General features: G+C 41.6%; 1 protein-coding gene across 3 annotated transcripts in view; it reads right to left on the minus strand.

Moving 5' to 3' along the window:
* Window positions 1–14,759, minus strand: part of ICE1 (interactor of little elongation complex ELL subunit 1) — a 63,940-nt gene that overhangs the window by 35,834 nt on the left and 13,347 nt on the right. Inside the window, exons 2-10 of one of the 3 annotated variants that reach the window (XM_070357753.1) lie at window positions 12,948–13,006; window positions 12,230–12,264; window positions 9,810–9,828; window positions 8,923–9,034; window positions 6,675–6,751; window positions 5,693–5,730; window positions 2,925–3,007; window positions 2,674–2,713; window positions 2,540–2,596 (exon numbers count right to left, since the gene is read on the minus strand). In XM_070357753.1, the coding sequence (XP_070213854.1) occupies window positions 2,540–2,596; window positions 2,674–2,713; window positions 2,925–3,007; window positions 5,693–5,730; window positions 6,675–6,751; window positions 8,923–9,034; window positions 9,810–9,828; window positions 12,230–12,264; window positions 12,948–13,006 (520 nt within the window). Of the gene's footprint in view, window positions 1–2,539; window positions 2,597–2,673; window positions 2,714–2,924; window positions 3,008–5,692; window positions 5,731–6,674; window positions 6,752–8,922; window positions 9,035–9,809; window positions 11,472–12,229; window positions 12,265–12,947; window positions 13,007–14,759 lie in introns of those variants that run through there. The other 2 variants (XM_070357751.1, XM_070357752.1) reach the window with 2 other exon arrangements.

The raw sequence follows: 14,759 nt of genomic DNA on the forward strand, positions 1-14,759 counted from the left end.
CTATTCAATCTTTCTGTGTCATTTGTTTTTAAATTTATTTCCTTTGAACAAGTCAGGGATGGAGACTGTACATAAAAATCATGCTCTACAGTTGACAGGCTTTTCTAATGTAACTATCACATCAGGGTCTTGATCTGGGAAATTTTCTATCGTTTCTTGATCACACTCTCTCTGCAAACAGTAGCTCTGTTCTCTGCTCTGGGAAGTCCTAGGTGACCATCACAGCACCTGGCTCTATACTCCAACATCTCAGATTTTCCCTAACACCTTTTATTTCCTTATCTTTTTATACCACATATTGAGAGATATCCACAATTAAATCCCTTGGCTCATCAAAGCAATCTTCTACTTGCCCACTCAGCAATCCAGCCTTTCCAGGGGGTTCACCTCTACAATCATGTTTTTAGTATCAGAGAACTGACTCAGACGTCACAGCAGTGGCCCATGGCTATGCCCTCAGATGCTCTCTAAGGACACGACTTGGGCTGGAGACATTTCTCCCTGCTCACGACTGACCACTGTTCCCTTGGGGCCTGCTCGCTCCTGGTGGTTTTCTCTCCTGTCCCTGCCCTTCCCCAGGACAGGAGCACCGCGCACAGCCAGAGCACATCTCCTCAGCCTCCATCCACAGTGCTCTTCCTCTGGCAATAAACGCAGGTCCTTGTGCCATGAACCTGCAGGACATGCCTTCATCAGGAGGGCAAGCGAGCAAGAACAGTGAGGAGCCACAAGGTGCACACATACCTCTCTCTCTGGAAACAGGGGGAGCTATCCTTCAAAGCGGCACCATTAACCCAATTTTCTGACACCCACAGCCACCCTGGGTTCTCCCGTGTCCTAACTCATCAGAAGACTAAACTTGGGCCGTGGCCTGCAGCCAGTCTGGGTCACAGCCTGTGACAACGTGCAGCCAGACAGCAGCAGCCCTCCCACCCCATCAGTCACACTGTTCCTCCTCGCCCCCACACCACCCCCAGTCTGGGGATGCCAGGCTCCTGCAGTCAAAGCCTGCTTTTGGAGGGCTGCGATTTTCTCTGTGACTGGGGATTTCATCACCAATTGCCACCATCTGCTTTATACCTTCCTCAATAATTGTTAGCACTTTTTAGCTATTCTTTTTTTTTTTTTAATCTTCTGCCATCTTTAGATAAGGAACATGAAAGAAAGACAGGCCAACACAGGACTCAGGCAGTCTTTTCAAAAGTGAAGCCGGCCCAATGCTCTTTCTAACTCATAATGTCCTTCAGAAGTCCAGTATTAACAGAGGAAACTGTTAAAAGATATACTTAAGCATTGGGAATTAAACCCATCAAGCTCCAAGCTAAATAATCAGCAGATTCCTAAAGACTTCATTTGGAAAAATTAAAATAAACAAGATCCTTTCCCTTACAGAGAAGATATGTTAAAAAAAAGATTTTACTAGTTCTAGTAAAACTATTAAGTAGTTCTTTGACGAAAAATCAGAACGTGAGGCTAGTGAGCAACTGTGGAAGGGGGTGAGGGTTCTGTTTTAAACAGGAGGCCTGATAACGGCTGACTCCTAAAACTGAGACGACCAAACCCAAGAGCTGGCTGTCAGCTGGCAAAGCCAAGCACTGCCCAGCCTTCGCTTTCTCTCAGCAGCACCAGTACGCAAGAGTCTCCACACCTCGGAGCAGGAAGAGCCACAGACACATGGAACCATGTATCAATGATGATGACAAACGGGGAATCGGGGCCCAGGCGGCTGAAATGCGCCAACTGTTAGTCTAAGCTGAAGCCTTGAACTGCAGACTAAAAAAAATAAAGGAAGGAAAAAAGGTAGAGGAGACTTCTGAAGACACACTACATACCTGCACAAAACGTGTTTTTAATAATTTCCATTTGGAAAAAACATGGATGGATGACATGAAAATACCATTACTTACTTATTAATCATTTTGAACTTATCTCTATCAAAAAAGTATGAGCTAGCACAGCAGAAATTCATACCTTTTTCAAAACTGAGAATGAAAACACACAGACGGGAAGTACACGGCCAAAGGTCCCACGAAAGGTGGAAGTGGTGATGTGAGCCCCAGGTCTCCACTTCTCGCATCGTGCCTCCACCCACGTGGTGGTGGGCACAGCAGGCAACGAGTAGGGCGTGGGGCAACCCTTCTCCCAGAGGACAGCCGCACCCTCCGTGGGACGCCCGGCCTTCCCCAGGTCTTCTGTCTGCCAAAACACCCTGGAGGTCTCGGACTCCATGGTCTCCCTGCCTGCCTTTAGCCACTTCCATATACCTGGCACCTAAGAAATCGAGCGTTAACTGGATAAACTGTTGCCAAGTGTGGAAGTTATACCTCTCCCAGCTTTTTGGCTCTTTCATTCACTGGACTGTTTTATCCGACAGCAAGGTTACAGATCTAATCATGACAGGAAACAGGAGGGGTCTCTTCTAACAAAAATCATCTATGAGCCCTAGAATCCCCATCATTATAGGTGACAGTAACAATCAACCTCCCAAACCACTGAAAGAAATGCACAGAGATTAAAACCAAATTTGTAATATACTCACTTTTATCGATGCTTCCATAAGAATCACTTGAAATTTGTGTTCCAATATGTCTCAGTTCTAAAATGTGGGGGAAAAGAGTTAGAATAATGTGTGTTGAAACAGCATTTTTAAGTAAGCATTAACTGAATACTCACCCCTTTCATTTTTCTGTTTAGAAAATTCATCAAGTCTTTCCTGTGAAAACAAAACAGAAGCAGTGTATGCAGTGGATGGGAGGGCAGCTGTTTTGGACGGGATGCACGGGGGCAGCCCGGGGCACCCCTTACTGCCCTTGCATCTGTGGGGCCTCTGACTCTGCATGATGGGGACCCCCTGTGCTGAGAGAGGACACGAGCAGGCCTGGAGAGAAGACCCGAACACAGGCGGCACTGCTGTGATCTATTACCTGTGTCTTCTTAAATTCCTTTTCAAGTATTTTCTTTTCATTCCTTAATTGCTTGAAGTCCTGAGTTTGCTTGACAGCAGCCTCTTTATTTAAAGAGTACAGTGAAGTAAAAGAAAAAAATTATTTACCAAATTTATAAGTACCATTGATAAAATACTCAAAAAACCTACTGAGAGCTTTTCTCATTTTTTTTCAAATTTGAAACAGATTTTGTAAAGTTGTCATTAAAGTATTCTGTCAGAATCAGGAATAAAGGCAGAAACACTTTTGATTGAACTATTATCTACAGAAATGAAGAACTGTCATAGGCCTTAAGAAACCTTTCCAATCCCAAACAAGCCAACCCAATCCCTTCAGTCAGGCAAAAGGCCCACACGCAAGACCTGCAGAGGAGAGGCTTGATGTGCACACTCTTCAACAACCAGCAGCACTCTGGAGCCAGACTCGGGCGTATGATTTGCTCGGCAGAGGTTCAGACCCTGCTCCTCGTCCAGGGGAGGGACAGCCTTCCTGGTGTTCACTACTCTGCTGTGCCTGCCTGCTCGGAGTTACCCTGCCTCAAGTCACCTCACCCCAAGTCCCGTAACTTTATCACAGAGGCACTTCTAACACGTTTGTGTAGCTCCCCTGTGGACCAAGAGCAAACTCTTCACTCAAGTTTTTGGCTCTGAAGCACTGAAGGGTTCAACTACACTATGAAGAACCTGACCAGTACTGATTGCATCCAAGTATGTTCACAGACAATTGCTATGAGAAGTAAAATCCTATAAACACCATAGAGACAGTCCCCTCCTGATTCCTCTAACAAACTTGTCTATTTCTTCACCTGATTTCTATGTCCTATCACTGAGAGAGTCATTTCCTAGGCAGGTTGATAAGGAGTCTAGGGGTCCCCAAGGAGAGAGGGGTCTGGAATTCTCAAGGAGGAAGAAAGGACAAACCTTTTTTTCCTTCTCTACATTTCTTAGGATTATATAACAATAATGTATCCTGCCTGAGGACAGTCTCTGGATTAAACCTTTTGGCTAATTCTGTTATCTTAAAATGTAAATTATGGGAGTAGGTCTGGTGAGGTCTTTATAACCTCCAGACATTCTTTGGATTCATTGCAGAGTATATAACTTCATTGCTAACACTAGCAAGCGGGTACTCTTTCTGCCCCCTTCTGATGCCCATGTCAGAAGCCTTTTCTATCTCCTTTATATTTTAATAAAACTTTATTACACAAAAGCTCTGAGCGATCAAGCCTCATCACTGGCCCTGGATTGAATTCTTCTCCTCCGGGGGCCAAGAATCCCAGTGTCTTCACGATTCAACAACAACCTTTCATCACTTACTAGAAACATGTTTTTGTCACATGAAAAATATATTTTTGATTCAAAGGAAGTTTGTTGTAATAGCTTCATACACTCTCATAGGCACTTTGGATCCCTTTAAAACATGTCTTTAAATAGACAGTTATCCCCACACACTAGCGAGAGGTCATCTGGGAAGGAACACAGTGATGTTGTACTTACTGCCACAATGCTTTTGCAACAACCAAATCAGGGGAAAAGTTGTTACCAAAATACTTAGAGCTTAAATCTGAAAAACTGGGCTCAATTTAGGCAAGTTAATAATTGGAAACATATTCAGCAACGTCTATTCAAATTCTCAATTCACACTCGAAACTAAGCTGTTCTCTGACGGACTCCTGGTTGCCAAAGGGGACGGAGAGAGAGGCGGTGTGAGTGTGGGGTTAGCAGATGCCAACCAGTATACACAGAACGGACACCAGCAAGGTCCTACCACACAGCACAGGGACTAAACTCAATCTGCTGTGTGAGCCGTAATGGAAAAGATAAAAAAGGATGCTTATTTTAAAAAGAATGTTTATATTACGTGAGTCACTATGCTGTATGGCAGAGATTAACACAATGCTATACATCAACTATACTTATAAAAAATTAACTAAAAAAAGTAAACCGTTCTCTGAAGCAGAGCACTAGTGGTGTGGAAACAGGGCAGTGCAGGCTCAGGAAGGCCCACAGTAAGAGGGCAGCCCGGCCCACACCGGGCTGAGCGCGCAGGGGACCAGGGCCAGGGAGGGTCTGCAGGGCCCCCTCGTCTCTACTTGATGCTGTCTCCACATCACAGCCACTGAGTGAATGGGGAAAAACAGAAGGGAAGATCTCAAACTCGACTCCTGAAAGGGCTCTTGGTTGCCACAGGAGGACAGAGCAGACCCCCCTGTGTGGCGTCCGCACCCCACCTGCTCAGTGCAGACACACGGCCCTGACCATGTGGTGGTGGGGCGGGACGGGGGTGGGTGGGTGGACTGTCAGGGACAAAGCGGAAAGCCCCGGTGCAGGGAACCTCACAGAGATCTCTCCATCACGGGAGTCATGAACATCCAAATACTCTTGAGTTTCTGAGTATTAAAAGGAGTATCTTTTCCTACTAACCACTGATTTCATCACGAAAAAATGAGAAGGCCCCATGAGATTCAGCTTTCAAAATTAACTCCTTTGAATGACTGCTGCTTCTTACATGGAACTTGTGAGCTGTGTTCTGAGTGAACACGACAAGGACCTGCACGTCTGTTCAGGAACTGAGAGGAGCGTGGTGCTCACCCTTCTGCCTAAGGGTACCCTAAATGTGCTCTCCCAGGGATACGCCGTCACAACCAGGACGGGACCGGCTGACTGAGAACTGCAGCCCTGCACAGACACCAATCGCTCGCACAAGGGTGATGGCTCCCACCAGCGGGGTAACAGGGTGCCAATTACCTTCCAGCTTCTTCACTTTGGCTTCTAGCTTCTTCTTCCTGATAACACAATTGTACATATTAACATGGTTAGGGAAGTATTAACAGAAAAAACGTATTACAACCTCACAATCTGTGATACATGTTTTTTTAAAGTACTGAGATTTATGTAACAAAACGTTAGCCACAACAAGCATCACACACCCACCACTACCACCACCAACTGTTCAGAAGGCAGAGCAAACCACAGAAACAACGGTACGCTATTTTCACGCAGTGTTTGGAAAATGGATTTAAAATTCTGTTTATCAGGCATGCCACGCCTCGAACTTAGGTGAGCGTGGTTCATCTAAGTCACGCTCATGTGTCCAGGTGATGTACTGATCAGGTGAGGTTACTTTAAGAAGCATGTCTGATGGAAACAGTCACACCACCATTTTATAGGAGACAGTGGCTAGAAAACTACAATTTTTCAGTTTTAGGAAAGATTCCTGAGTCAGAGAAGGTAGGAAACCCTCTGAGAAAGTGTCCTGAGTTACTGTGAAATAACTGTACGTGTAGTTCACAAGCTTTGTAAATGATGTGAACGTAGTATTAGACTTTAAAACAGTTAACTGACATTTTGGAAGAGCCCTTTGCCTTAATGGGACAAAGAGACCCATTCCACATAATACATGTTAAAGGACTGGTTAAAAAAAAAGGAGATGACAATTGTTTTCTCCATGAAAACGTAGCACAGACACACACGCATATAGACATAAAACTTTTATGGAGTTCCTTCTTTGTGTAAGCCCGCAACATACGACAGGGTATTTTATCCTATTAATCCTTTAACACAGAATTTCCAGACATGCGGAAATCAAGGTTGCGAGACTAGTTCAAGATCACCCCATTAATTATGGCGAATAAACCCAAAGACAGAGAGAAGACAACACTACTCATATAAGCACTACACAGTTTCCAGTTTGGACGCCTTATTTTCACAGTAATTTTTAAATACGTACTGAGCATCAGTTTTTAAGCATTCTTCTTTCACACGAGCATATTCCTGATGAGTGTCCTGATACAACTTTAGAGAACTCTGGAAAAGAAATTTTATATATTGAAATGTACATATTGATTGACATTCACCAATGTGAAAGTCACTGACCATGAGTGATAACTGATTTTGACTTTGGTAAGCTAAAGCACTATCATTTAATAGTATGAAATTAACCAAATGAATAAAATGTTTAGGCAGGAAACCAAAGTACAATTCATTGAACACTTTAACAGATATAGCCAAACTCTCAATAGAGGTATCATGATTAACAGTCTAGTCAAACAGAGCTATAAAATTTAAAATATGCTAATTTTAAGGTAAATCCAAATCTTCGTAAATTTGAATAGCTAGTATTTTTGTCTCAACCAATTAGAATTCAACAACCCTAGAGCAATTTTCGAGCTTAATAAATGTAAGTTACTATTGCCACTGGGCTTCCCCAGGTGGCTCAGTGGTAAAAAAATCCACCTGCCAATGCAGGAGATGCAGGTTCAATCCCTAGGTCAGGATGATCCCCTGGAGTAGGAAATGACAATACACTCTAGTATTTTTGCCTGTAAAATCCCAGGGACAGAGGAACCTGGCAACAGTCTATGGGGTTGCAATGAGTCAGATACAACTGAGCAACTACACAACAATTATTACCACCGTGCAGAAATATCAATCATTACCCTACCTGGTAACCAAGGGGGTATGTTCACACCAACCACAGGCACAGCTACAGGCATCATGGGATGGGAAAGGAACATACTGAGCCTAGTCACATAGTCCTCCTGTGCACACGGTTCTTCAACGGCCAGAGCTCGGAGAGACAGTCTTCATGACCCCTTTTTTACAGATGAGGGGCCTGAGGATTCAGAAGCTGAGGAATTCTTTGAAAGCCAAACTAAGGGATTGACTGTTGAGGGTTTATTATTCAACTCTGACTCCAGTATTAATGTTTCCTCTCAGGTATGATTGATGACATTACTTTGTCATCAGGGGCAGACAAAATTCAGCACGATTGTTTTCTTTCACCACGTAGATAAATACATAATACTTTCTAAACGAACAGGAAAATCAAGCACTGTTAAAGTAGAAAAACCTCAAGGAGGCACACGGCATGACCTTACGGCATGACTTGCAGACTAAGAGGCACAAGTGCTACCAGGTCAAGGAGACAGGCAGCAGCGTGGCTACCACTCGTCTCACACTAAACACCTACCTATCGGCTTCAGAGTTTGTAATGTGGAAAAGCCATGAATTCTCTTCTAGAGCTCCAATAAGAGTAACATGAATTTTATATTAAAAAATAAGTTTACAGCACTTAAAACTGTTTTATTGAAACCGGGTTTTGAAACAGAGAACCTAATTTTTTTCCTAAGTTTAATAAAGTTTGAACTTTTGCATGTTATTTTACACTTATGTGCTGTGCTTAGTCGCTCAGTTGTGTCCTATTCTTTGTGACTCCATGGACTGTAGCCTGCCAGGCTCCTCTGTCCATGGGATTCTCCAGGCAAGAATACTGGAATGGGCTGCCATGCCCTCCTCCAGGGGATCTTACCAAACCAGGGATAGAACCCAGGTCTCCCACATTGCAGGCAGACTGTTTACCGTCTGAGCCACCCCAATGGCAGAAAGAAAAACAGAGAAAGCAAGCTATGCAGGACACAAAGTCATACAAATTCACAGCTAAAAGGTGGTTCTACTAAATCTCTCAAAAAGCATAAGCAACTAATACTGCTGCTGCTAAGTCGCTTCAGTCGTGTCCGACTCTATGCGACCCCATGGACTGCAGCCCACCAGGCTCCCCCGTCCCTGGGATTCTCCAGGCAAGAACACTGGAGTGGGTTGCTTCTCCAATGCATGAAAGTGAAAAGTGAAAGTGAAGTCGCTCTGTCGTGTTCAACTCTTTGGGATCCCATGGACTGCAGCCTACCAGGCTCCTCCGTCCCTGGGATTTTCCAGGCAAGAGTACCGGAGTGGGGGCCATTGCCTTCTCCAAAAGCAACTAATACAGCATTACATTAATCACTAATAACTACTGTTAAGGACTGAGCCATCAGTCAACTAGTTCAGTGTTCTCTAAGGATAGCAGCACACTTAAGAGTCTTAGCACCTCTCTCTCCTTGTTAAGTAAGATACACAACGTCCCCTTATCCCAGTGACAGGAAATAAGCAGATCTTACTTTACCAAAGATAAACCTTTATAGGAAAATTACTTTAGGTACCTTTTTCTCTTCTAATTCAGCTTTTAAAAATCCCAGTTCTTCCTGACATTTCTGTAGAGGAGATATTTTCTGAAGCATCTGCTCCACTTGGTGATGCAAAGTACTATTCTCTCTAAAAATGGACAAAGCATTAACGTTATTATGAGAAGTATCTATGATGAATTATTAAATATATCTACTGGTGAGTTTCAACTTTTTTTTTCTAAAAACAAAAAAGAAAATAAGAATCTCTTTTTAAACACGTTCTATTTATTTTGGTATTTTTAAATACCAAAATTATTTACATATCACTTTTTATTTCTTTGACATGACTCTATTTCTAATAAAAGTACATCAAAAGCCATCTGAGAAGCAAACACCACAGGCTCTCAATCCACTGGAGAACATAAGAATACTGGGACTGTCTATCAAGTGATGTGGCTTTTCCAATAATAAACTCATCACCACTGATTTAAATTAAACGACAGGCAACTTTTTGATTCATTTTATAACTACACTTTGCCTTCTTCTAATTGGTAAGTGTAATCAGTAGCATTGTATACAACACTACTAAATTCTAAGTAAGATTATTTTAAATTGTTTAAAATATACACAGTGAACCACATTAAACTGTCAATTCAGAGACAGTAACTGATAGCAATAAGCTTCAATTCAAGCCACATGGTCAGTAAAAGTAACTGAAAAGCCAAACCCTAGGCTGTAATTTAAGACCTCAGTAAGAATTCATTTAGACAATTTAACAGGAAGGAAAATGTACATCTTTTATTATGAGCACTCAAAAAAGCCTACATGATGGGTCAATGCTATGTGGCACTTTGCTGAATTTGTGTAGAAATCCAGTTCAGTAAATGTCTACCCTGCATTGACTGTGAAAACAGGTAGCTTACCTTCTTGCAAACTGCAGCTGTAAAACTGGTTAAAGAAAACTGTGACCACTTTATCTACAGGTACCAGGTACTGGGTCTGAAGATAAAACTCCCTTTAAAACTGTAATAATCTGTGTTCAATATACATACAGGTGATCATAATTTCTAGAAAACAACATTCAAAGTTCCACCTATAACATATGATAAAAAGCTTTTCACTGAGCTACTCCTAATTTACAGCATTACAGTAAGTCGAAATATATATTTCTCTAAATTAAAAGATTCTTGATTAATTGTATGATTAATATGAAACTCCAGACAAAAGCAAAGACAAAGGAATAAACAACTAACAAAAACGACCCTGAATCCCCACATGTCCTGCCTTTCCTTTCTCAGAGTCCAGAGCACAGTTCCAGCAAACAAGAGTTCTGTACTTACTAAAATCGTATACATATATGTATCTATATGTTTAATGAATACAGTTGGCTCAGATGGTAAAGAATTAGCCTGCAATGTGGGAGATCTGAGAAAAGAAATACAGGCAGAACATAAAATCTGAAAAACCTTTCACTTTTACAATCTGCACAATTTGATAACATCATTTCCCATCATGCTGCCAGTAAAATATTACCGAAAACAGCAGTTTCATCTTTAAGTTTCATTTCTGTAGAACCCTACTCTCATATCACAATATAGAAATGCCTATGGGTCATAACATGTCTGTATCCTCCTCTATTAGAACATAAACTTCTAATGGAGTATATGTTTTTCATCCTAAATTACTGCAGTCTTTGCAAGACAGACAAATTCACAAAAATTTCTGATGAAATAAAATATACTCTCTGCCCTATAGAAAGAGAAACTGATAAACAAGAAGATGGCCAGAATGACACAAAAGAGTACAGAAAAGAAACTAAGCGAGGTGAAAAGACAACCCTCAGCATGGGAGGAAATAACAGCGAATGAAACAACGGACAGAGGATTCATTTCCAAAATATACAAGCAGCTCATAGAACTCAATGCCAGAAAAACAACCAAGCCAATCAAAAAGTGGGAAAGACCTAAACAGACATTTCTCCAAAGACATACAAATGGCTAACATACACATGGAAAGCTCAACATCGCTCATTATCAGAGAAATGCAAATCAAAACTTCTATGAGCTATCACCTCACACTGGTCAGAGGGGCCATCATCAAAAAGTCTACAAACAATAAATGCTTAAGAGGGTGTGGAGAAGAGGGAACACTCTTGCACTGTGGGTGGGAATGTGAACTGATACAGCCACTGTGGAAGACGGTATGGAGATTCCTTAAAAAACTAGGAATAAAAACTAGGTCATACGATGATATGACCCAGCAATCCCACTCCTAGGCATATACCCTGAGGAAACCAAAATCGAAAGAAACACATGTATCCCATTGTTCACTGCAGCACTACTGACAATAGCTAGAACGTGGAAGCAACCTAGATGCCCATCGACAGTGACTGGGTACAGAAGCTGTGGTATATATACACAATGGGATAGTACTCAGCCACAAAAAGGAACACATTTGAGTCAGTTCTAATGAGGTGGATGAACCTAGAACCTGTTATACAGAGTGAAGTGAGTCAGAAAAAGAAAGATAAATACTGTATTCTAACACGTATATATGGAATCTAGAAAAATGGTACTGAAGAATTTATTTACGGGGCAACAAAAAGAACGAGACAGAGAACAGACTTGCGGACACGGGGAGAGGGGAGGAGACGAGTAGTGGGAGTCCACTGCCGCCGCCGCTGCGTCGCGTCAGTCGCGCCCGACTCTGCGACCCCAGAGACCGCAGCCCACCAGGCCCCCCGTCCCTGGGATTCTCCAGGCAAGAACACTGGAGTGGGTTGCCATTTCCTTCTCCAATGCGTGAAAGTGAAGTCACTTAGTCGTGTCCAACTCTTAGCGACCCCATGGACTGCAGCCCACCAGGCTCCTCCGTCCATGGGATTTTCCAGGCAAGAGTACTATGACTTGGCAGTATTTATTACTCTCTACAAATCACAAAGCTAATGAACAAAAGTTAACCTCCCAACATTCTGATACTCCTACAGTTTATTTCTTACAGAAACTCCCAAATCTTCTCGCAGCATCATCTCAGCTTCACATTACTCCTAAACCTAAAGAATATATGTGATGTCCTCAGTGCAAATGAAAAAGACCGACTCTTTAAAAAGCTTACAAAATCTGAGAAAATCAGCATTAATGACAAAACCAAAACATTCTGTAAGGAGGAGATGAGCAGCCTTGATTTAGCATGTGTCTAGAGTAGAAGACAGCTGCTCACTGAGCTTATTAGAGGCACTTTCTACTTTGAATCTGTAAACAACTGCTTCCCAAAGGATAACCATGAAAATTGTCACATTTGTTTATTCTTAAAAATTCAAAGGAAAAAGCCAGTAAAAGGATATCATCACATTTCTTCTGATATTCTGTTAACAAATTACTGCAACAAAGAAAAGAGTTATGTTAGTTTTCAATCTAGAAAACATACGTTTCAAGCATATTTCAAAATATACAAAGCACTCTTCTTCCTAGGTTTCCTGCAACATATTTAATTCATTAAATATATGTGCACACGCATATACACCACCTTAAATTCCTTAGAAGCTCTGCACATATATGAGTTTTTAATTTAAAATTCCTTTGATCTAAATACTATCTTTGCCCATAAATTCCTGTGATTTTTAAAGGATTAAAAAAACAATCTCACACCATGACCATGAACTACCACAGGAAATCTATCCAGTCCTAAAGCTAAGAAGGCTTTAAAGAATTTTTAAAGTTCTTAGAATTTTTAACATTTCCAGCTGAGCAGAAATTATGTCCTAGCCCCTGAGCTTTGCTGTAAAGGTCTGAGAGCACTGGGAGTTCCCTGGTGGTCCAGGGAGCTAAGACCCTGCAAGTCACATGGTGTGGCCACACAGCAGAGAAGTGTGCACACCCGTAAGACCAGAGGCCTCCCCGAGGCCAGGCCAGGCCCCGAGGAGCTGCACTGCCCCACAGGCCACGCAGACCCCGGGCGAGCAACCCCAGGTCTACCCTCAGGCCAAGGCGCTACCACCACCACCCGCTCCAGTTTGTATGGCAGGTTCATGGAGTTCAGCCAAACACACGAAACATACTCACTCTGTGTTAATAATTTTTTGCTTCAAGGTAATTAATGCGTCAACGTATTCATTCAAATTCTGCAAGAAAAAAAGCTGCAGTTAGCCATTTGTTTTTATAATTTAAACTTTTCTGTAACATTTATGATAAAATACACACATACAGCTCACTATATTCTACAAACTCAGAAATATGTGAGTCTATTATCCACATTGCACATAACCCCCCAGGGATATTCTGTGTGACCCTGGGCCCTTGCTGCATCGCTTAGAAGCTCCTTCTTTACCTGAACAACCACACACCAACAGCAAGATGCTCTGACTGGGTGTGCTTTTTCACTGCGAGAGCTCAATAAGTAGTCAGTTTTAGTTCACTCACACACTTCAGTCTGCATTATTTCCAAAAGGACTTAATCCAAAAATACACATAAATTCTTAAAAACAGCAAACAATGAAAAATAACATGGAAAAGATGAATAGGAATATTAAAATAGGGTCAAGAGTCAGTGAAGTTTCTTTTTACAAGGATCTACTTTATACTTTTGGGACAACTACAAATTTGGCTCTAAATTATTGCTACCAATTTGATGGAAAAAATTAATTGACTGTTCAAAATGTTTCTAATACTTAAAATTGAACAGATATTTTTTAAGTCACTTTTTCCTTTAATGTCTCCTTTTCTCATTAACATTTCAGAAATAAGAACTTATTTTTCATTAATTATTCCCAAAATGTCTTTACTAACTTATTTTGAGAATTACAGGACAATTTCCCTTTACACTAACATGTGCATTTTCTTTGCAATCATACATGTAACATTTACTGAAATAAGAAATCGACACATTAAAAAGTATGTACCTTCTGATAATCTCAACACCTGTTGAAAGTCACTCTTACTTTTTGCATATATCTTTTCAGAACTGTCACTGTATATTTAAAACATGTTTGGATGTATTCAATTCACCATTTTCCTACTGAAGACCAGGCTGGGTCCTTTTCAGTCTTTACCGTATTGTTAATAACACACTGGGCAATATATTTCTTGCCCAGTCTTCTGGTAGACACATCTATTTTCAAATCCAAACAGGCTCCCTGCATTAGTGATAGCTGGAAGCGCGATCATCTCAGAGCCGTGTTTTTCATTTATATTTCCTCACGAGTGAAACTGAGAAATCACCCTTGTCTCTTGTGGCCATTCTTAGAAAAAATTTTAGAAGCTCTTAAAAATCAGAAACAGATAGCCACTAGGACGGCTAAAATCAAAATTACAGAAAATAACAAGTGCTGGCGAGCACACAGAGAAGCTGGGATTCTCCTAACACTGCTGGTGGAACAGGAAATGTACAGCTGCTCTGGAAAATAACTTCACAGCTCCTCAAAATGTTGAACAGCTGACTATATGATTTAGCAATTCCACTCCAAGGTATACACCCAGAAGTGAAAACATATGTCCAGGCCAGTTTGTACACTCTTATTTAAAGCACCTCCCAGGTGGTGCTAGGGGTAAAGAACTTGCCTACTAATGCAGGAGACATGGGTTTGATGGTTTAATCCCTGGATAGACAACGTATCCTGGAGGAGGGCATGGCAACCCACTCCAGTATCCTTGCCTGGAGAATCCCACAGACAGAGGAGCCTGGCAGGTTACAGGCCATGGGGTCACAAAAGAGTCAGACACCACTGAAACAAGTTGGCATTTAAAGCAGCATTTATTCACTAGCCAATAAGTAGAAATAAACTAAACATCAATTGATAAATGGATGAATCATCATCTGATGAAGGAAAAAATAAAATGTGGTACAGCCACACAATGTCAATATCTGACAATGAGCAG

This window comes from Bos mutus, chromosome 20, assembly GCF_027580195.1.
Source record: "Bos mutus isolate GX-2022 chromosome 20, NWIPB_WYAK_1.1, whole genome shotgun sequence".
NCBI lineage: Eukaryota > Metazoa > Chordata > Mammalia > Artiodactyla > Bovidae > Bos > Bos mutus.